The sequence below is a fragment of the Cuculus canorus genome, chromosome 8 (genome assembly GCF_017976375.1).
Source record: "Cuculus canorus isolate bCucCan1 chromosome 8, bCucCan1.pri, whole genome shotgun sequence".
Lineage (NCBI taxonomy): Eukaryota > Metazoa > Chordata > Aves > Cuculiformes > Cuculidae > Cuculus > Cuculus canorus.
This window is the reverse complement of record NC_071408.1, coordinates 22,133,871-22,157,775: the sequence shown is the minus strand read 5'-3', so window position 1 is coordinate 22,157,775 and position 23,905 is coordinate 22,133,871. Positions and strand designations below refer to the sequence as shown.

The window sequence follows — 23,905 nt, the reverse complement described above, 5'->3', positions numbered from 1 at the left end:
TTCCAAAAACATCATGAGTAGCTTTGGAATTAAGTGAGAAAACTTCTTTTACAGTCCATTATTATTAATGAATAGACCTGGAACAAACACGGGAAGCCAAGCTCCAAAATAACAACTGCACAGGACATTGCTACTAAAACCCAAAGTGCCAACCAAGAGGTAACGAGACTAGAAATATCCAAACAAAACACATGCAGGGCCTGTGGCTGAGCCACAGAACTCCCACACAGCTACCTTTTGCCTTCCTCAAGGGGAAACAGAGCTCGTGTCTTGAACCCAAACACATTCAGCATCTCTCCTGTGCCAAACACCAGCCCCATCTGCCCTGTCGTTGGCATTTCCAGCTCTGCATCTTACTACCACAGAGCCCAAGGAGCCTGCAAGCTTCTACAGGTGCAAGTGCTCTGCACAGGTCCTTTCCTGTTCTCAACCAGCTCCCTCCTGAGAGTGACCATTACAAAAGACAGGTGAAAATCAGGTATTTGAACCTTCTGTTAACCTTGGCAGTTGACAAGGCTCCCACACACACCAGCACAGGGGTGAAAATGAGGCTCACAGATGCTCACTTGTTCATGATGCTGTGGCCACCTTGCAGGCCTAACTGACATCATCAGGAACACACTGCTGTGGATACAACTTGCATGTTAGCCTACGCACCACTATCAGCAGTCAATTTTATTAATTCCTGAATTACCTGACACACTGTGCTAATAAATAGCTAATGGTACTTTCCCCACGAATTCCTATCTTATTTTTTTGTTTCCTGGATGCTCCAAGACCAAAAACTAAAACAATCATTATGTAGCGAAGTTAAAAATCTACATTCACCATGAAACAGAGGGCCAGATTTAAGAAGGAAGAAAGAATATAGGAGTTGTCTCCCCTTCTTGTCCTTTTAGCACTGCACGTTGATGGACTCGAATAAAACACGTCTCCTTCCTCCTCTCCCCCCTCCTCATCAATACCCAGACAAGGTGTTGTCTCCTTAATTTGACAAACACTTGGCTTTCAGTGGGATATGACTGGCTTTTACAAAAGGCTCCAATGTCCTAAACATTGCCGTAATGTGCAATTACCATAGAATTCACTATGAAAGCAAAGTTTCTGGGTGATTCATGCTGCATATTTTCTCTAAACCTGCACTAAAAACTTCAAAGCCTCCGAAACGGAATCACCCTGTTCTCAAACCCATGGAGCAACTTACAGAGAGCAGCATACAGAAGTACTGTATAATGGAGCTGTGTGCAGTACAGCAAAGCCCAGCGAAAGTCACCTACCTCTGCAACAAAAGTGCTCAACATCCCGTGAACTGCGGCTTGAATATTAAGCTTGTATCATTCTGGCCTTGGCTGTGCTACTGCTTGCTTGCGGTCAATGGGAATTTTGCCCCTGCTTTCAGCACAGCTGAAATTTGCCTTTAGGAATTGGCAGAGGATTAAAGTTTGCAGCTGGGAAGGCTCCATGCAGGTGCACAAAGGACAGAGACCCTGCCTTGCTTTGACTGGAGAGACCACAGCTGGGGGGCACCATGGGGAAGCAGAGGTGTTTCTGCCTCTGCAGCATCACTGGCTGGTGATAGGAAGGTAGCAACTTCTGCCATGCTGCGTTAGCTATAATCCTCCCTGGGGGCTTCAACGGCCTCTTAACAGCTGGTCCAGCACATATAACAGCACAGAACTGCCTTCTTATCAGCAAACATTTTATGTATTTGAGCAGGCCCTTTGCTATCAGCGCTTCCCACCAACCTCTCTGGCCCTCACATAAGCTCAACAACTTAACAGATAAACATAATAACATTATGAAACATTTATCAAAATTTATCAGAGCCAGGCTCAGGTCATGAATAAAGCCGCTTCATACTGACAGATGTTGTAAAGAACAAGGAATCAGGATTTCAAGATCTGCTCTTCCCACTTCATAATCAAAATTAAAATTGGCTGCTATCAGTCCTGGAAATTGGACAGTCCAGCTTCGGCTGTTTACCAGTAACTGTATTTAATCTACATTTCATAGAATCATCGAATCATCAGATTGGAAAAGACCTCTTGGATCATCAAGTTCAACCATTTCTATCTGCCACTAAACCATGTTTGCCAGTATTTTATAATTACCATTTCTTAAGTATACACTGATGTCTCTGACTGCATGGAGGGACAGCGAGCTGAAACAATGACAACATTTTCAGCATAGCATTGGAATCAAAAGCACTTGATTTAATATACAGGCTTGATAGTTTGTTTCGTCTAAGGTGGATATTTTGCACACTGTTTTTATTGCTTGAAATGGTTCCTGGGCAAAACACCATAGCTTTAGAATGATGCCATCATGTTTTTAAGGAAAATATGGTTTTGTTTAGGCTGCAATTAGATGCTTTCACAATTTTTCTCTGGCAAACTGAGACTGAAAACTCCAGAGTCAATTTGTTTAGTGTGAACTGAACTAACATCTATCTTAGGAAAGAAACTGTTACAACAAAAGACTCTTCATCGCAGTAAGACCTAAGAGTTTTCCATCTAAAAGTAGGGCTGCCATACTCACAAGGCTATGAGCCATGTATTGTTTGGAAGCCGGGGCAGGGGGTAAATCAAATTAGCATGAATGACACTAATGATCCCATACTTGCCTGAACATAATGCACGTTATATGGTCCTGCCTTTAGGGATTTTTGTTATATATATAATTGGTACAAATCGCTCACTCTCCTCTTTTGTTGATTTCACAAAGCAATGCTCTCAGGTACAGAGCCTGCCTTTCCCAGGTCGCTGATGTGAGCCAAATCAGCCATGCCTATCGCGAGAAGTCTCCAGGTAATGCCGTGGAAAGACCCAAGTGCAATAAATGAAGTAGTGTACCATAAAATGCATGTGACTACCCTCTACTGGATGGAGCCAGAGCAGCTGAGCTGCGTCAGTGGATCCTCAAAGCCACACCTTAACAGAAGTCCTTCCACACAGACTGAGATAGGTTTGGATTTTCACAGCAGTGGATCTAAACGCAGTTGTTAAAGGGAATTCCTGGGCATTCCGGGTATGCTGTACTTGGACAAAGCAAGGATTTCTGCTAAGTGTAGGTCAATAATAAACATAACATGCAAAAAAGCGAAGGCTATATAATGACAGAAGACAACCATCACAGACTTTGAGAAATCCAAATGGTTTCTTTGCTTTGCACTTTCCTTTCCCAGCAAAATCAGGCCAGATCCCAGCTGGTAAAAGCTGGCAAATTTCCACTAGCCTGTGGGTCATTAACTCTGAAAAAAGGGCAGTTTCAAAACCAGTTTTGTGTATAGTGTTAGTTTCTCTCAGCGTTGCTATAAACAATCGAAATTGAAAGTATTTGGGATGACTATAATACCCATTTCTTTCTTTTGCCATTCAGAGATGTGTTCCAACACAGATTTTCCTAAAACAATTTACACATATCAGAGCTTCTATCTGACAAGCTGAAATATTCAAAACAATAAGCTACTTTCTAAGTTTGCACTGCTGGCATTACACAAGGGTAACCCTCTGCTGCCCACCTATAACGTCAGATCAATTCTTACTGGAAGTGCTTTCACCTGCTAAAGGGAATGACTCACTCAAAACGGCTGGTGCAAAGACTAAGAGCACAGTGAGAGCTGGTATGCTCTGTACTCCCTGATCAGCAAACACTTTTGCAAGGAATCTCAATCCATGCCAAATGTAAAACAGGAAGGTATCATGATCATGCTATTAATTATCCTGCTTTTCTGCCACATGTATCATGCTCAGAAATGACAAAAAAAATTGACAAACACAGGCCCAGGTACAGATGTAGCAGAGGGGATGTCTAGAAAGGAGTTGGCTTCTTTCCCTCTCCCCAGGTTTTGCACAGTGTCATCTGACTGTGACTCCCATATCTGTGCAGCTCCCACTTACCCCGTGCAGGTGTGCCCCACACCCTTCCCCAGCCAAACACCATCTGAGGGGCTTTGGGACCTTGATCAATGCACACCAAACAAGTTGGATTTAAAACTTGAATTTCAGTGCCTGAATTTTGAGGCAGTTGGACCAGGAATCTGTAGGTAAAGCTGTTGTGTTCAACAACTTTTTGTTCTAGTAAGGTCAAATCTGGTAAGGGCAAAGCAAAACAAATAGTATCTTTTTTGGCAAACTGACTGCTCTAGCCCGTCATCCCTGATTTCATACTTGCCAGCATGCAAAGCAAGCATCTGTTTGTGGAATGGTTCAAGAGTCTTGCCCACACCCCAGGGGATGCTGAGCACCATCTCTCTGCATGGTGACTCATAGCAACATCAGGAGGACAAACTATACCAACTATCCTCAGAATGCAGAGACCTGAAGGCTTAAACTGTACTCCTGTGCCTGTTGATGGAGTTCCTTCTCTTACGCTTAATAATGCAATTAATTTTCACAGAATGGCAGAAATCATATATAGGAGAATTTACATTCAAAATTGTTCTCTACAGAAATATTTTCCAGTTTTTCACAGCCCAGCTTGTCTTATTCATACAGTTGGGCATCTTCTAGTTCCAATATGAAACTACTCTCCTTAAAATACATTGCATTTTTAAGAAATTTTTACTGAAAGATTAGCTTCAAATTTCCTTTCACTTGGTTTCGCCAAATCACCCCTACTTATTCTCTATTCTCTTCTAAAGAATCCCTCCCTTCCCTTGTTCTCCCCATCCCAGTTCTCTATTAATTTATCTTTCCTTAAAAGACTGTCTCTCTGTCTCCTTGATAATTTTTTTAATTTCCCATCATTTAGGCAAGTCCCAGATGCTAAAATGAGAAATGGATGCTTGCCATAAAGGAAGAGAACTCCTGTAACTCCAAAACAGTTGAAATCATGAGAACTTGCAGGTCATCACCCCATCATGTGAACAGTATCTTCACAGTGAGTGACAGAAAGCACTGTGTTTTAAGTAAAGCAGCTAGAAATATACATGTTTTAAACGTGTTGTCATTCTAGTGGCCCAGCTACATTTGCCTGGGAGGGACTAATGGAAGGTTAGAGGTATCACAGTTAAGAACATCCATGCTTCACAAAGATTCCTGCCAGTGTGAGCCCTTCAATTCTGCTTAGATGAAAAAGCATTTCCTTTAAGAGGTTCTAAGTTTTTTTTCCTTTTCAGTATCCATCTATGAGTAGAGATGATAAAGAATGCCTTACTTTTCCTGTGCTGTCCACTGTCTACCTGCAGTACCTTTCCCTCTAAATTCAGTCTCTTGACACCTGGAAGTATTTATAATTGTCTCTTTTCAAAATCTGAACAAAAAGTGTTAATGATCATCTGAGACAACTTTGGCATATTATTTCCCTGAAGTAAGATACATACAAGGGCAGATTTGTGAGCCCGAAGGCTAAAGCAGGCTGTTTAGCATCTACCTGGCTAAAAAACTTACACTGACTAAGGTAGTGGGCTCTGTGTGTCCAATGCATGCCTGGTTTCTGTGTATTCGTTACCATCTTTTCACTCCTTGACCTTGAAGACAAAGTACAAGCTAAAAACGTTTAGTTGGATCAAGCATTTTAAACAGTGAACTCTGATATCATCACAGCCAGGCAATTAAAAATGTCATTATGTTTGAGGATCTGCAGGAAGATTAAGGTGTGTGAATAACTGTAATACTTTTAAATATTTTCACTTATTCTGCTTTTTTCTGCTCTCCCCATGTCTTGTCTGAGGAGAGAATTTACAGCATGGAGGCAAGTGGGCAACGTGACAAGCATTAGATGTGGTTTTGTTGAGAGCGCTCCATACTGAGTCAGGTCTACTGCTGCTTTTCTGTGAGTGCAAGCAAGTGTCACAAGGTAGATATCTTGCCAGATCCAGTTTCCCTGAAGTATGAGAATGTGTCTGCAGCCATCGCAACTTGTGCCATTCCAGGAGTAGCCCCCTGGACTTTGTTTTACGTGGAGACAGTGTACTGGAGATCTACAGGGAACCAGGTTGAGACTGCATATCTTTATGAGGGAAAGCAAAACAACTGCTAGAGCTGGCCAGTTCCTGTACAAAGGCAGGGAAATGTAGCTGTACCCATTTTGAAATCAGGAAAAAAAAAAGGCAGGATTTGTTTCACATGACTGAAAGATGCTCACTTACAAATCAGAGTGTTGATGATACATCTTTCTCGAAGGCATAGACATAGAGGTGTTCTGTGCCTCTGGGTGTACTGAAGGGATTAGTGTAAGGTGACACGATACCTGGAATCACAGAGGCTGGGCTCAGTGACCCAGAGAGCCCTACCAGCTTCGCCTCATGTCTTCCTTTTTCTAATACTCCATCTTCGTCACTCTCTCACTGAAACAGAGTGAAATCATATCAACATGGACACAGCAGATTAGTTTTACAAGGTTCCCAGCAGCCTCACATTCATCAGCTTTCTAATCTAACAGTAACACAATACCCTCTACAAGTACATGTCAAAGCAGCGTGCTCTCGGTCTGAGTCCAAAGGCTGCAGGTTAAATTGATACCCAGGTCCTGCATTCTACCAATTGCTGATTGACAGACATTACTTCTGTCATTCCCAGGGCCTGGCAGCCCTCCATGCAAGGGTTAAAGGAAAGTTGTAAGCAACAGTTCTAAAACATTTGGAAGAATCTCCTCAAATCAAAACCATTTCATAAAAGGCTCTCTGCCAGGCAATAAAATATTTTTGATGGACTCTTATTTTATCATTACCCATGTAAGAAAAATGTATTGCAAGAATCCCAACACAATTCAGGGAAGTAATCATTTGCAGATTTAGTAGGCATTCTCAATTGGCAAAAATGAAAGATTTATTGTAGGGATGATGAAACAAAGAGCAGTTGTGCAAACTTTACTGAGCTGGATTATGAGAACATGCTTTTTCCATTTCCCACTTCTAAATGCCTTGGATGCAGTTTCAAAAGAAAGATCAAGATCAATTATTTAACACTGCAGCTACACTGTACCTGAGTGTTGGATCTCTTCACACACGTTATCTGTACACAACAATAAAAGGAGATCAAGGGAAGACACTGCTATAAACAACAAAAGAGGACTTTGGAATAAAACTTGTATTGTTCCTTCCCTCCACAAGCAGCCGACGGAAGTAGATAGAGAAGTCAGGCAATGACAAATATCTGTGATGTAAATGCACAGCTATCTGAAATGAAGCAAGTCCCTTTTGACTTACCCAAACACAGGAAATACAGGTGTCCTTGAGAAATAATGCAGGGTGCTGAATGCTCTGTTATGGCAACATTTTCTTTGAAGGCCACTGCAAAGCTGAATAAAATCACTGTCTTGTACCCTTACTCACACAAACAATGCTCTGAAGTGGAAAGGGTATTCTGACGAGCAAAGGTGCAGTCTCACACTGACTTTAAGAAATAGGTGGAAGAGAAAACAATTTGAGAACAGGGAGCTCTTTTTCTTGCCTTTTCTGCCAGGCACTCAATGTGTGACTTCTGGCACTCTGTGGCTGAGCCACTCTGGGCTCACATACTCTGGTGTAAATTCAGGGTTTATTTACAATTACACCAGTGTAAACAGGGACAGAATGCAGCACAGTAATTTGCCTTAATTCAGCTGTATCCTAACTTGGGCACAAGAGTTTTCACTGCACGGGAAACACTGTAGGCAGAAGCTTGAAAGAGGTTTGAGATTCTCAGCAGAAGGAACCTTTAGAGATGCAAAATAGCATTATGGATGTGTAACATTACTGGTCTCACTACCTCACCATGATTATTCACCCTCACTGCGCTCCAGAGAGATTCATTTCATTGTACTTGTGAGATATCAGGTCAAAATTTCCAGAAATGTTCACAAAATTTCAGTAACTCAGCTAAACAGAGTCTGGTTTGAGAGAAAGAGGACTTCAGCTTCAGAGGTATCCCACTTCAGCAGGGCACTTTGAAAATAAAGCTACCCAAAACCAGGGCCTGCTTTTGAAAATCTTGTTCTAGGTAAGTTTTCAGATGCCAGAAGGCAAAGTTTTTATATACTTAATTTAAATAACACATTATTTTTTTACTAGGCCCACTGGACCACTTGCTAAACAAGTGAGCGAAGGTTTCAGAATCTGGCCCATTGTGAAGCCCAAGATGACATAAACACCCTGCGCTGTGGAATGACTGCTTTTTATTTCTTATCCAATTGTTAAAGGCTAACTGTTACTGTTTCGCCCCAAAGTAACAAACAAATGCATCACATTTAGAACTGAGATCTAACTGCATAAATGACTGTATAAAGTTTTTCATGTGCACTAAATTCCTCCTTCTCCCCTGAGACTGTCCTGTACAGCCTCTGAGCTACCTGCAAATACAGATTAATGCTTTTATTAAATGACATATATTTTACTAATAGAGAGTATTAAAATGCATGGATTAATAAGAAATATTAATGAGTATATTGCTGGCACACTTTTTAAACTATATATAATTTTACTGGTTTTTAATTTGACCAAGCTTTTTGCCAGGTGATTCAAGCTATTTTTCTCCCTTGAGTTTAATCAGAAAGGCTAAATCACTGAGAGTTCAGAACAATTCCATGCCATTTTTAATAATCCCCCAAAACACATGCACAGAAATAAAATAAAGCCAAGCACTTAACCTCGAGAACACAGTCATAAAGACTTTGTTTAAAATCTTGGAACTTTCAAGCTCTCCACCTTCTAAATGATAGGAATAATAACATTCAGATGCATTTTTTTATTAAATGAAAATTTAGGGGGGAAAAAAATCTTCTCTCATTACATCTAGAATAACTGCAGACTGCCTGCAAGTCACTGAATGTAACTTTCTTTTCCAGATCTTCTAAAGACAACTCACCCTGCCAAATCGATGCTAGACCCTGCGGAATTATAGTTTTAGGACCCAACTGCTAGACACATCTTTAAGGTACTCTTGAGGTGTATCAAGACATTCCTACAAGAAGCAGGTAGCTCACAATTAAATTTACTGCTCTGTAAAACTTATGACTAGAATGGAGAATGCATCTGATGACGAGTTGAAGGTGTATCGCTTGATCTTTACTACTGTACAGACTCATATAGTGAAACTGATGGACGATTCAGTTCCAGACAGGATGCATAGTGAGAAATAAATCTTGTCACATTTTTGCTACATGGAAAATGGTGAGCGAAAGAAATCCTTAAGAGTTATTGCAAAGCCAGTGTTTAAAGACTGGAAAGCCTTCCCCTTTTTGCATCTTCAGATGAGATTTGATAGAATTCATTGATCTTCATGGCAAAGAACGTGATCTTGTGGTTCAGCTGGAACAAACTCAGAGTTAAGAGGCTGTTTGGAAGATATTTTCGGGAGGTGATGCCCCATGAGAGGTTTATAGGTCTGTGTTGAGACTGAGGTTTGAATAAATCTACATGTGGAGTAATGACCAAAGCCAGTCCACAGCAGAGCTGGAAATAATTCTGAGGGTCTTAAAATGAGAGAGAATCACTACTTACTGAGTTTTATAGGACAAGAGGATAAAGATAAAAACATGATATTGAGATGACATTTTTGTGTGCAAACCGGGCAAGGAGAAGGGAACGAAGCCTAGCAGAAATTTTCCAAAAAGACCTGGGAGACAGGCCTAGAAGTTTGTCTGGCAGCCAGACATCATAGGTCACAAATAATAAATTTCACTTTTCTAAGCTGGGCATACTTTCGCCTATATTATTTAACAAAGAACATGAATTACTTTCCTTGGTGTGGAGCAGTTCTGATACAACTACCTCTTCGATGTGTTACAACAGTGTCAAGCAGCGTAGTCATCGTGGAGAACCATTCCTAATACAAAAACGTTCCCTTTCTTTAGGATGTTCTATGTCCATCAGCCCACTGTCAGCTATTTTTCAAAAGCCTGGAGCGGTTAGGATCCTGACAAATATCTGCTACTTTGAAAGTGGATCATTTTCCTTCCACTAAAATCATGTCCCAGTTGGAATTGTGGTAAAAAATATGTATTTCAGTAGCCAAATCAAAACACTGAAGTATGAAGAAAAATCAGTCCAGGATGAGCTGAAATATAATTGCTTGGGGGACTGTGCTAACACAATAAAAACACTGAATAAATCAAATGAGGAGAGCTTTTATACAACAACAATAAAGAAAGCGCCTTTAACACTTTTTCATTCTCAAATGGAAAGTCAAAAAAGCTGGCTTAAAACACAGAAATGTTTCATTATTTCCAAAATAGTACTCTGTTTAGAAAATGTCAAAAGTAACAAAATCCTCCAGTCTTGTTCCCTGTCCCCCCATCATTTTGTTTTCCAGACTGAATGTAACCCAGATTCACTAATGGTTTTCTTCTCAAGGCTCCATTTTACAATGATACGACCACTAGTTAGAAAAAAATGGCAGGAATACCTAGTAAAATTTCTAATGTGGAACATGGAACTGAACTTTCATCCTTGTGTCATGAGGCCACCTGTTCCCTAAATCACTGTATGCTTAGTACTATCACCTCACCTTCCGTAGAAACTAAATACTACTACAGGAAATTATTCAGCACTTTGAGAACCATAACAGTGGTAATTAATTATATTATACCTACAGCAGTGAGTTTCATAGGGTGAAGTACCTGCTATGTTGTGGTGATATTCCTGTTAATAAACCATTTTGATTCTTACATAAAAGGCTGAATGAACAGCAATCTCTACACACAGTGAGCCACTCTATAAATATGCCAGCAAAACTTCAGGTTAATTATGTTTCAGTCAGGTCCAAAATTACTTAATAATTTATCAAGTCAAATAAAATAAAACCTTGTGGAATACATAAAAATGTATGTATTTGAAAGTGCCCTCCATGGAAGCTCCATGCTCTACCTCTAACTGCGATATTCCATTTATCATCTCTCTTCATTGTCCTGTAGAACAATTTAAGGCAAGTAACTGAACTTGAAAACCATTCTGGGTGCTGACAGCAATAGTTGGAATTTACTTAATTTGTATTTATTTAGATTTATGTAAACAAAAACATCCTGAGCACATGCCAGACAGACCCAACCCATATCAAACCACTGGGAAAGAATAAAAAAGGCAGCCAGCCCTGCTTGGTCAGAGCAGAAGTGCATCTGGCCCAGCACCTTACAACTTTTTCTGATGCAGCCTGATAAAGCAGATGCATCTCACAGTACTGTACTGCACAAAGAACTGCAGATTTGCATTTCTGTCCTACGGCAGTGAAACCTGGCACAATCCCACTGACATGGAATCCCACCGTTGGAATCTGGACCCAAGAACTTCTACAGAGTTTTTGCTCTGCAAGTCCTGCTGGTCTGGAGCTCTCCCGTGAACAAGCAAGAGTTCAAAATCACCAACTGCCATGGGCATGAGCTGACACAGTGCCAAGCCTAAAGCCATTTGCCCTCCCATCCTGGTGTATGCTTAAACCCATCCGTACTGTCATGTAATCTGTAGTGGGTTTTTTGTAAACAAACAAACATTGTATTTTCACAAAACCACTTAACTGCTGTCTGCTCCTCTGATCAGAGTGGTTTTAACGCCGCAGTTCCTTGACAGTATCGGGAAATGCCATCAGAGACCTAATAAAGAGAGATCTCTGGTGAGGCAGCTTTGATAGAATGGATGTTTCCTACTATTGACTTCAAAGGAGAGAAAGTCAGGCTAGTATTATTGCTGTTTTTGTAAAGCACTCTTTTGGCATCAGTGCATGACACCCTCCACTCCAAAAGCTGAAAATACTTCCCAGACTTCTACCGGACTCCAAGCAAGGTATGGGAATTCACTGTTTAGGTCAAGTAACTTAAAAGCACATAAGCTGGTGCCTATCTTCCCCGCAGATGCAGGACTGCCCCTTACACCCATGCACAGATGTAGCCTGCAGAGATCTCATTACTCACCATGGACTGCTAGACACGCGCTCCCCGCTGCCTGCAGACAGCGTAATACTGAGAACAGAGATTCCGCACTGGTTTCCTTAGCAGCAGAAGCAATATTACTAATCTGCTCAAAAGGCCCCTTTCTCCTGTAATCATAATAACCAGGTTGCTGCCCATGAAATGTTACAAATGCAGCCAAGCCTTCTGACAGAAGTTTCCATAGGTTCATAACATCTCAACTTCCCGCATCAGAGACATACAATAAAAATAACAGGAAGTTCAGCAGGATCTCTTATCTTTTATGCAATCTCTACAAAAATCTGGGTAAATTGCAAATGGTTAGTTTGTGTGACGTAGTGATTTGAACACAAGACCTGTCCTGGAATGCTGCAATTGCCTCAAGATGCCTTTAGGCAAGTTACTTATCTTCTCTATGTCTCAATTTCCCCATGATTAATGCAGTACCTACGGTGTCCCACCCTCAGGGGTACAAAAGAGCTGACCACAAACAGCACAGGTGCTGAATTTCACTGTGTATAATACAGCACCCAAATCATTGCATCCAGACTATTCTCAAACTGAATTTGTTGCACGTATACAAGGCCAGGATGGACGGGGCCTTGGGCAGCCTGATCTAGTGGAAGGTGTCCCTGCCCATGGCAGGGGGGTTGGCATTAGATGATCTTCAAGGTCCCTTCCAACTTAAACCATTCGATGATTCTATCATTCTAAGAAAAAAAAAAAAAAAATCAGCTTCTAAGTGTGAACTCTCTAGGCAAGAATATAATCCGACAGACAGTCCTAGAACATATTCAGGAGACATTTTTTTTTTTTAAGTACATGAACTAAAGACATCAACAATGGCATCCAGCTCCTTTCATGGATATCACAAGTTAAGATAACCAATTTTTCTATAAACACTAATTGCATGTGTAGAAATTACATAAAGATAAATATATTCACCTTGATCACATCTGTGGAGGCCTGAAACATTGGTTCCCTGAGCACATCTGCAGGCAGCATTGGCAACTTAATTTTCTCCTCTTTATGAAGCCACAGGAGTGCAAGAGGATAAACTGATAAGCCAAGTATGCATTTGTCCAAATCAAACAATTCCAGACAACTAAATGAGCAGGTCTATATTTACATTTGCAAGCAGAGGCTTAAACTGAGGATGCAATATCAGCAGACGCAATATCAGGAGATCAGCAGGGTTCCACCCACCAAAGCACTGGAAGAACTGAAAGATGGCAAAAGATGCAGCTATGAGAAACAGGGTTTTTTTTAAATAAAAACCATTTAAGCTTGCTAATTTTTGCTGTCTCAGACAATCAAAATTCCAATTGTCTGGGACATCAAATCTAAAAAAGCATGAAATTAATCTTCAGAAGTTAAAGTCTTAAAGGCATTGCATCATTATTTTTGTTGGATATATTTTTGATTATCATGCAGATGAACCCCAAATTTAATAAAACTAAAATAACATGAGTTAAGTATGAAACATAACAGGATATTGCAAAGAGATTAGGTAGTTTCCTTTAGACTACTTGCAGAGCCCAAGGAAAACCAAACTGAGGGACACAATGACAAGAAGGCACCGCTTAAATAGAAAATTTAACAGAATATGAAAACAGAATACTCATAGTATCGGTTTTGGCAATGAAACACAGCAAGCAGAATATGGTCCGGAAACATCAGTAGTTCCCTGCACCAGATACTGTTTTGCCTGTCGACTGTCTGTAGTAAAGAAAGAAGCAGGCTGGCTAAATTTAAACCAGCTGTAACGATGAGAGTGTTACAGTTGGACTGAAGGAAGCTTACCTCATGAAAGTATTGTGGAAACTGCTGTTGGAAAGATAATAAAAGGATTAACTGCAGTTTTAGTGAACCATTTACTTTTCAATCAAAATGTCTCATGTATTTCCTGTTCTCAAGTAGCTTGAATTCCAAAATTCCTTTGTCTATTACAGTACATAGTAGCAAAGCCTGTCATAAGAAATTAATAATTTTACATGGAAAAGTACTTTTATGTATGAGGGCGGAGTGCTGCTTGCTCTTAGCATGTCCTGAGTCGTTCAATACCTAGCCAGCCACTGATTTTACGGAGAGGAACAAAATCAAGGGCTTAAAATGAAAGTACAATGGGTAATTGTGAACAGCAAAAGAAAATCTCCACTACAAATACCAAGAGATGTAAAGTTACTTTAACAGGACCACAGCAAAAACGAAACAAAATCTCAGACCTCTATGGACAGAAAATGAATTGCCTTCTTAATTTGCAGAAATAACAGCACAATTATTACCACATCAAAAGAAAAGCCACCATTTAAAATGACACAACATCACGGCACAATGAAACACTGCACAGCAACCCTTGTTTAAACTGGAATGGAATTCACTGGGCAAATAATCCCCACTTGATATTAATAACTTTAAGGAGCCGTTTTGTAGCTTTGGATCTTGTCCCTGCTGGATCAAGATCTTTCCAGCACAGAAAAATAAATTTGCAAAAAAAGACATATTTCTTCACGTGCTCACTTGGATCCAGCTTCACTCCACACAGGATTCCAGGTTGTAACATTTAATATATGGATACTTCTGCTGACAGTGGAAGGCTCTTATTCGGGGAATAGAAGAGTTAACTGCAAGCTGGCAATGTAAGGCTCTTAAGTCTGAGTGGGCCATTCCATGTATGCAAACAACTACAATATCTGCTCAAATAAAATAGATCTTTATGTACTTACATGCCAAGGCTACATATGTGTGCCATGAAGGCTGTCTGCAAAATCAGATGCAAAGGTTTTTCCAATCTACTCACAATGTAAAACCTTGAGATGTTATCAAAAGCCAGTTCTTTAGTACAGATGAACATAATTAAAAGTAGGCAACTTTTAGCATTTACTACGGTATTACATGATTTATCGTCTCTGGTTTACCCAGTTTCCTGTAGGAATGGGAGCATAACATTAGAAATCTGCTACACAATACCTGTCAAATACGCATCTTGCAGAAAAGGACAAAAGTTCTCTCAACCCACGGAGTCTACTGAATCTTTCAGCATCATAATAACGCTAATCAGGGTTTCACGGTTTAAGCATTTCTTTTAAAAAGTGAGATAAAAGTGGGAAAAAGACTGATCTCATTCCAGATGATTACATTTTGATTACTGTCATTTTCTTCCTTCTCCTTTCCACAACCATTGCCCACCAGCAAGCTTTTTCTTGAAAAAAAGAAAAAACCTTAAGCTTTTTATATAAACGCACTTTCCTGTTCCTCCGTAGAAAGCTACAGCTTGTCATGGAAAAGTCTGACTTGATCTAACTTCCTTACAAGTATTTTCCATTGTATCATTCTCTGACTGAAACAGTAAAATAGAGGTATAGTAAAAAAAAAAAGCCTATCAAGAACCCCAACCTGCTGGCATAACCATTCCCTTTGTTTGTACTTATTTGTGTGTGTCGATGTGTGGATGTGACTACACGCACACGCGTGCACATGTGGGTGTTACAAATAAGACTTTCCAAAATTCATGGCCCAATTTGGAAGCTTATGTCAAACTTGGTTTGCTTCATCTGTTTCAGTCAGGGTCTTACATCATTGTTGTTTCAAACATGTGGAAAGCTTAATGGAAGTCATTAACTTTTATTTTAGTTTGGCCATATTGTCATCATGGTGGGCAGATGCAGAGATGGTGTTATTCCCAAGATCCTCTTTTTGGAACACTGCAGTTGTTTACATCTTCTCGATCAGAAGAGAACAATGGTTTTTACTTATTTTTAAAGCTCTGTTTTGCAAATTAAAAAAGGCCCTAACAACCTTTGAAAATGTAATAGAAGATATTCCCTTTATTCTTTCAACTGTTCAAAATCCTTAACAAGTTTCTTTTTCTTTTCTCAACTACCATTTGAAACTTTTGCGTTCACAACTCTATGGGTTATTGTTCAGTTGAAGGAATGAAAAGAATTTCATTAGATGTGTTTTATGTTTCTTGATTAAAAATGTCACCCGAGGCTCAGTGACTTTGTTTTACGTTAAATGACTGCTGCGTGCTTTGATCATAACTTTATTATTGCTTTAATGAATATTAAAAAAAACAAAGCACTGTATTACAAGTTAAGCTCTCATATAAGGAAACTGAATCCCTTTTCCAAGAACTACAGTATTTTTTACTCAAACATTTCCTTCCAGATTAAGTTTTTCTCCAATTCCCCTTTAGCCTGATGCGGATTAAATTCCAGGAAAGCAAAACAATTGTACTGGGATAAGATTGAAGAGAGAGTAAGAAAGAGAGCAGAGAAGCATGCTCCTATTCAAACAAATATATTCCAGACTTACCATGCACTTGTTTGGTTTTTCTCCAGAATGAACCCTCATATGAATCAGCAGTTTGTAACGAGCATTGAAGGGCTTATACCGACGGACACAGCCTGCCCAAAAGCAAGTGAAGTCCTCTCCTTTCCGCTGATCAATGTGAGTCTTTTCTATGTGTCTGACCAGTTCATCTTGTTGGTCATAAGTGGCACTGCAGTCAATCCATCGACAGACCTGCCTGCCATTGCTGAGGTCCTGCTCATCTCCGTCGCTGGGCTGAAGGGACTTCGGAGACATGGAGGTGTGTAAGTGAGGCAGTGCCCCTTGAGTCTGGCTTAGCTGCTGGTGTAGGTGGTAAGGGGGAGGCAGCCCCTGGTGATGTCGAAAAAGATCAGCAGTGGAAGAATAATCGTCAGCTGGTTCTTGTTTTAGGAAACTCACCTTCTGGGTGCTGTGCGAGGTGTTTTGATGAGGCATGCTAGTACCATTCATCATAAGGCTGAGGCTTCCATTCTCCTCAACTTGCTGCATTTGTATCTGCTCACAGTCACCTCTGTCACATTCAGCGGAAACAGGTATAAGACATGCTGGAGGGGAGGGAATACCGCAAGGGTTTCCAGGCTGAGAGCAAGACTGGGGCCGAGAAGATTTTTGAGCACTGTGATGACTGATCTCCACAGGATGAGAGGAAATGCCAGCTGAATTAGCTCGCAGTCCGTTCACACAGGTGACCAGTGATGTCTGAGATGTGCGGATGATAGCTGTAATATCAATTCCTTCAGCTGAAGACGGCACAACAGAGATGCATCTCTTCTTCAGGTTGCTTGTTTGTAGCCTGGCCGAGTGCTGAGGGGTGCCAAGTGACAAAGGACCCAGGGAGGAGCTATGTTCATTATTAAACAAGTAGGATGAAAGTGAATTTGTAAAGCTATTATTCATTAGGTCTATTTCGGGATGCAGACTACCAGAGGCTCTCAGTTCCATCCCCTCCGTAATCCTCCTATGTGTGGAAGCCTCAGACAGAACCTTATAATCACTCGGGCATTCTTGTTTAATGTGCTGAGTCGGGTGACTTCCATTCAGGCATGGAGCAGCAGAATCTACTGAGTCTTGAAACCTGGGTGACCTGTAATACAGTTTTCATTAAGCATCACTAACTACTGCAGGATTTATGATTTTTGTGCAAGACACTACATTTGTTAAGCCCTGGAGAATGGAAGCACTTGCTCTCTGTTGAATGTTGCCTGTCTAACACAGCAATTACACCAAATATTCTGCAGTGTATCCTCTACAACCCTTGTAAAGGCAGCATCGTTTTACACGGGATTAATTTTACACAGTGGGTTACGCACAGAACAGACAACCTCCCCTCCACTGCTACAGGCAGTTCATCAATCACAATCTAGGTTTTCAATGCATAATAGATCCGGCAAAACAATAGCTGAGGACGAAGTTTGAGAGCTTTGGGCATTTTTTAATTATTTGAATATCAGTGTTTTCCTCAGAGCACACTGGGAAAATGCTTTGGCATTCTTGTTCACATGAATCAAAAAAGGCTAGCTGAGCTTTGCTTATATGTCAGGGAGATGCTTCCCTTTGCTAAATTAATAAAGGAGCAAGATCAGTGGGGAAAAAGGGAGCACAAAGAAAGAACATTTCACTTTCAATCAGTGGTGTGGAGTTGAAGAGATCAGCTGGGTATTTACCTCTAAGAGGTCTACAAAAGATAACTAAGAAAAGTTCAGAACCAACAGATTTAAACTGGCAGTCTCTGCATTCCCATTTTCATTTTCCATATTATAGTCTACATGGGTCTGCAAATCAAAAGAAGATTATTCTGCAAAAGCAGTTTTTTAACCTCATTTTATGTGTGCTGAAACCAATCACTCAGGAAAGAGAACCCTGAGGAACTCCACATAAACATTCCAGAAAAACACTGCACTTTGGAAATATTTCCTTGTAACATTTTCTTCCGAGCAGTTTGCAATTGGTTTGTCCCTCAAAATAAAACACTTTTTCTCAGCTATAAACATTTACTGTGGATGACTCAACTGTGTGCTTTTTCTTTGGACAAGCGGGTGTTCCTTACCTGTCCCTAAAGCACGGTAGGGTTTAACCTATGGCTTCATCATGAGGCGATGTGCCAGACCGAGAAGAGGAAACAGTATATCTGTGTGCAGGGAAGCTGTACCTGAACTAGGAAACCCTCCAGAGAGCTGCTTCATGGGTCTTGAACTGACAAGTTTCACTTAAATGAATTTTATGCTTTTCTTGCTGCTAGCTGAAGAAAATCTGGCCATTTGGCAACTTCTGAGTGACACCACAGCTAAGACAAAGATGATGTATTTTAAAGCATGAAACACATATGCATGAGGTATTTTGGACATGCATATATGTTAAACTACAAAGCTACTAAATAAACTGCGGGTATTTCATGACTTAGATGATTTTAGCACTATTATTTCCATTCCTTCACTTCTAACACTAAGATGGGAAGCTGGAATGCCTTGCAACAGTTCTTTGGTAATAGCTCTTAAAGAGTTACCTTAAAACGACACCTGTCTGAGGCACACAGCTGCCAACACTGCACCCATAGTGACAGGTTTCTAAGCTCCAACACTTTGCAGCCAGTAGAGCTTGATATAAAAAAAACTTTAAGGTCATGAGAGAAGTGAAATTCCCCACCACTCATTGCTATAGAACAATCAGATCTTGCATTTGCCACCAGAAGTTTAAAAAGGCTACATTTAAAAATTTTAGAGGTTTCCATAATCCATTAGTTATAATTTGTCCCTTCATGGTCGCATAGTTGGTCTCAGGGCAAACTTAAAGCACCTGGTTTTGCAGATGGTAAATTTAAAGAAAAGAAAAACAAATCCAACAGTATTCATACATTATTTTCAACATTTATAGAACCTTATGTCTGTAAAATACATAGCATAAGCATACGTAAAAATTTTTACTGCACATGTTTGGGAAACCGTGCCCTGTTTGGTTGTACCTTCATTGCTCAGTAGAAAGTGTTCTGTTTTAAACTCATTCTGAGAAAGGTTTTGCAGCATGTTATGCCAGGCATGGCACTTCCTATTACTTAGTTTCCTCTGTATGAGAACTCATCTACATCATTCAGTTTCTATCTTAGTTCAGTGGTCCCAAAGCCTCAGACTAAAGTAAACACAACACATTTCTAACATCATATAAAGCCAACCCAAGCCTTTCACTTCAGCCTGTGACAATTGTTGTCATACTATTAAGCTATACGTAAATGTCCCATCTTGCCAGAAATCCACATGAGGAGTTCATGCTGCAGTCAGCGCAGAGGACCTACAGGATGGATAAAAACATCCCTGTCCCAAAAAATAGTAAGTTCTCAAAACTCCCAGCAACATTGAGCTGCATTTCAAGCACAAGATCTAACTCAGAGTCAGGACTGTATTATTGTGATGCTGCTGTGCAGAATATAAGACACACAAAGGAGGGCATTTTTGAACCAAAAAGCAAGCTGGAATACCTTATTTCAAAAGCAAATGATATGAAGGCACTAAATTCATGCTTCCTATTGCCACAGCTGTGTCTTAGCCATTTTCTGCCTACATAAAGGTAAGCACAGGCTGCTTGTGCAGATCAGAAGCAAGTCCTTCCTGGGAGCTGCAGCTTTCTCTACAGCACTGTATATTTAAATGCATTGTATGCCTCGTGTCACTAACTCTGCTGGGAGAAGCTGGCATACTTTCAATTTCCTGATGTTTGAGTGTTGGAGTACTTAGTGACAAGGTTGCATTAATGCAAACTTTTTGTACTCCTGGTGGAACTTTGCCATCACTGTTCTAGGGAAATCCCTGCTGGTTCCCCCCAGTCCCGGACGTTGGGAGGAGAAGTGGCATAGAAATAAAAGTGATAAAGAGAGAGAAACAAGGTGTCTGGCACCCAACTTGCTGTGTGGCTCCTCTGACTATTTGCTCCTGTTATGGCATTTTGGTGTTAGAGCTGGGGATCAGACTCCAGGCCAGGCACACAAAGGCAGTGCTAGCCATAAGGATTTTATGGCCTCTGGACAACGGCAAAATATATATATATATATATATATATATAAATGCATATGAAACAAACAGCCAAGAGGAGAGTGAGAGGGACAAAGAACAGCAGGATAGTGTAAAGAGCACTGTGTGGACATGTGGATCACCATGAGCAGCTCTCGGGGCTTCCAGATGAGCAACCCAGGAAGAGAGTGGCACCAGCAGGAGAATATACTCCATAAACCTCTCTTCACAGGGAGCAGCCGTGGACCAGGGACAGACAGTCTGAGACAACAGAATTGCTGCTTAAGCACATGAAAGCTGAGAGTAAGGCCTTCAAAGAGTAACAGCAGCCTCTCAAAGGATACTAAGGCAGTGTTTCCAAAGAGACTCCCTTACGTGGTAATTGGAGCCAGAGCACGAGGCCAGTAGAACCATGCCAGAAGTACTGCAGTGCCTAACTGCCCTCAGAGGAAAAGATGACTGTATCGGAAATCTCCAGATTATTTACAAAACATACATGCCTTCAATTGCCACTGTAAATGTGCAATGGGTGACAACTAACAGTTTTAAAAAGCTAGAGGGAATTGTTCTGCTGCACATCCAGAGACCCTCTGCAACACTATCTGACTGCTCTGATGTCTTCCCCAGCTTTTATACGCTGAGCACCAAGCACAGTGTGGGCGGGATTGCTGTGTCTGATAATGGATTATTTGACAAAAGGCCAGCATTAGCTGTGTGCTGCCTCCAATTGTGGTAAAGAAGGTATTAGGACTCTTCCAGTCCCACACACACCGCATTCACAGATAGCATGAAGCTGCAATTATGTTGCACAACTTAAAAGCTATTAACTGAATGGGGGAAAGGGACCAGGAAGAACAGGGATCATGATTCTTGGACCAGGGCAGTCATCCCTAGATTACGTCTTCTGAGAGAAAGTGATTCAGGGAGAAGTTAAAGGGGACAACAAGTTTCAGTGCATTGAGAGAAAAAGGACAAAGCCAATCATAACCCCAAATCCTGAGGGAGATTTTGGGTTGCTAGGGGAGGTGCTCTTTGGTTTGTTTGGGTTTTCCTTGGACGTTGCTTATCTTAGAAATGCAGTCATTTAAAACTTAACCCAGAGACAATGTTTGAATTTGTATCTCCCTTTATTTCTGTGCCCATCACTGGACCCGGACAGAACAACCAAACAGAGTTTGCCTGGAGTTCTGTGTGCTCCAGTACCTGTCCATTCCAGCCCTTTTTCTCTCATCTATTTTCTAATAAAGGCTGAAATCCGGGGAGGCACAGAACACCCTTGGCTCCCACTGACTTCACAGGAACCTGGCAGGCACCCACCCTCACCTCAGTAACAATCTCCTGTTCTCAGATTTTCAGGGAAAGACCGTGGGTTTTATTACTTGCTTGTCAAGAACATTTAGCATCCCAAACACCACGAAAGAAACTGTCCCAACTGCTGTCCACCTTTCCCACAGGCCCAGGTTTTGGCTCTGTATCATGTGTCTCGTGAGTAGCGCAGTGACAAAATCAGACACTGTGTCTACGAGGTCCATAAAGCAGAGCTGGGCAATGGTTCTACCTTGCAAATCCCATGCAGATAAAAGCAGTAGGAGCCGGGTGGACATACAGCAGAGCATGACCAGTGGGATGCACAACCCGTAAAGGGATAGAACGGCGCTTCAAGATCTTCTCCAAACATTTCCAAACTGTTGCTTAGAAGCAGCAGAGCCTCAAGACTTTAGACCATGCTACAAAGCAAGGGAGACTGAATCAGGCCTATCACCTGCTACTTTCTCATGTTATGCAGCAGACAATCCTTTATGTTGTTCTGGGAATCCTCTTCCAAATGGGGGCTGCAAGGAGTTCATATTTCTGAGGGCGGGTACTGTGATCCCCGGTATGCAGGTATCTGTCATTTCCTCATTATAGATTTTATAAAAACATTCAAAAAGATCTAAGCAGAGTACTCTCTTCCTCCTTTTGTTTGCTCCTGCCCTAATTATCTTTGTTTCATAATTGTCCTCACTGACAGAATTAAAAATAGGCTGATAACTGCCAGTCCCACATTGAGCTAGAAAGAAGCTAGGAGGGAGCAGACTTACAATGAGCTGCAACAGCATGTACAAATCTTTGTAGTGATAGCAGAATATTTTGTTATGTGGCGTGGATGTTGTTTGTCTTTCAAACAAACAAAAAATCAAAAAATTCTTTCCACTTGCTTGCCATATTGCTGTGCCTCCTCCTCCTGAAAACACAGACGTTCTTACCCTACCAGACAACGGAAAAGGAGAAACAAGACATAAATATATATAATAAATCAGAAGCCATCAGATTTCCAGGACCAAGCTATAGGCCATGTTTTCTCTTGCTGTGACTGTGGAATTTGGGCTTGATAGTTCCATGCACAGTGTACCAATTATTCCAAGTATCTAAGATAAAGGCTGCAACTTTATTGAAGTTTTTCTTTTCTGCAGCTCTTCAAAAAGGTCAAGATTATTCTGTATTATATCCCCTGCCAAAAAGCAGTGTAATTAAAATAGATGGACAGATTTTAATTTGTAGCAGGCTTCTATTCACAATGGATGTCTGTTTAGGGTACTTGTTTAAAATCTGGTAATGTTAAATTTGTAACAACAACAAAAAAATAATGGAGTTCTGTGTTTTCATATAATTAATTTATAGCAAATGTTTAAATGGGGATTCTGTTCATAGCATATCCAACTACAGTGTATGTATCAAAACCAGAGACCAAATTTTCACATTACGGCCTAAAAAGCAAATACTAAGGATATGGCTGTATGAGAACATTGAAAATACTTCATTAAAGGAAATGCTGTAAAAAAAATAAAAAGTGGCACTGGTTTCCTGTAGGTTTGATGGTGGAATGCCAAATTGTCATATGGGAGACACTGGCTTGGGAGTAAATATCATCCCTGCCTTCCAGGCGGCAATTTGGAAACAACATGGCATTGGAGTGGAGGAGGCAAGTCTGACCCTACACTTCAGCCTCTGGCAAAACTCCTATTGACTGCTGAGCGTGCTGGAAGAGCTCCCTCCAGCAGCTGTGTTTAACCATCAGTGCAGGGGGCTGTGGCTGCACATACAGTGACTCCTCCTGGCACTGGCCTGGACAGTTGTCTGTGCACACGTGCATGTCCCTGCCATGCAAACCTGCACAGGAGCAGGGCAGCTAAATAAGCGTCGAAAGGCCTTCCATAACAAAGAAAAGCCAAAAATACTCCTCCAAACGCAGCACTGATGGATGCTACTAGGAAACAGTTCCAACAAAGAAGCACTCCGGAAGGACAAAGTGTGTCAAGAGATAAAATTTGCAGTGATACCTCATATCTGAGTGGGTCAGATTCAGCTGACCAACGTGAAGCAGTTTCTCACAGGACAGTGGGTGGTCTCGCATAAGCGGGTTTCCTGTGTGGATGAATAGACCTTGTCTGCAGACAGGTATTGAGCTACTTGTCATCTCCATGTCCATCATGTTCTTCTTCTCAGAGATCAAATTACAATGATTGTAGCCACCGTTCACTGTCAAAAAAAGAAAAAAATCATAAGGCTTTGACTAAGAACCCTTTTTGATCATCACTTTGTACGTTCAATTGCATATTTTGTATACATATTTTGGATCTTTTTGTAAAATTCTTGTAAATGACATCGCAATGGAAATGAAGGGTTTCACAAGAAAGCAAAAATTAATTCCAAAGGAATCTGGATCAGTGAATTACAGTTGTTTGCTTCTCTTTTTAAGTTTTGTGCCTATT

The 23,905-nt window shown here is 40.9% G+C and overlaps 1 protein-coding gene across 3 annotated transcripts in view; it reads right to left on the bottom strand.

Moving 5' to 3' along the window:
• The window catches only part of GLIS1 (GLIS family zinc finger 1), a 203,957-nt gene that overhangs the window by 86,126 nt on the left and 93,926 nt on the right, over positions 1–23,905 (bottom strand). For all 3 annotated transcript variants that reach the window (XM_054073241.1, XM_054073242.1, XM_054073243.1), the window contains 2 exons: positions 23,474–23,672; positions 16,138–17,239 (listed from right to left, as the gene is read on the bottom strand). In XM_054073241.1, coding sequence (XP_053929216.1) covers positions 16,138–17,239; positions 23,474–23,672 — 1,301 coding nt within the window. The remainder of the gene's footprint in view (positions 1–16,137; positions 17,240–23,473; positions 23,673–23,905) is intronic.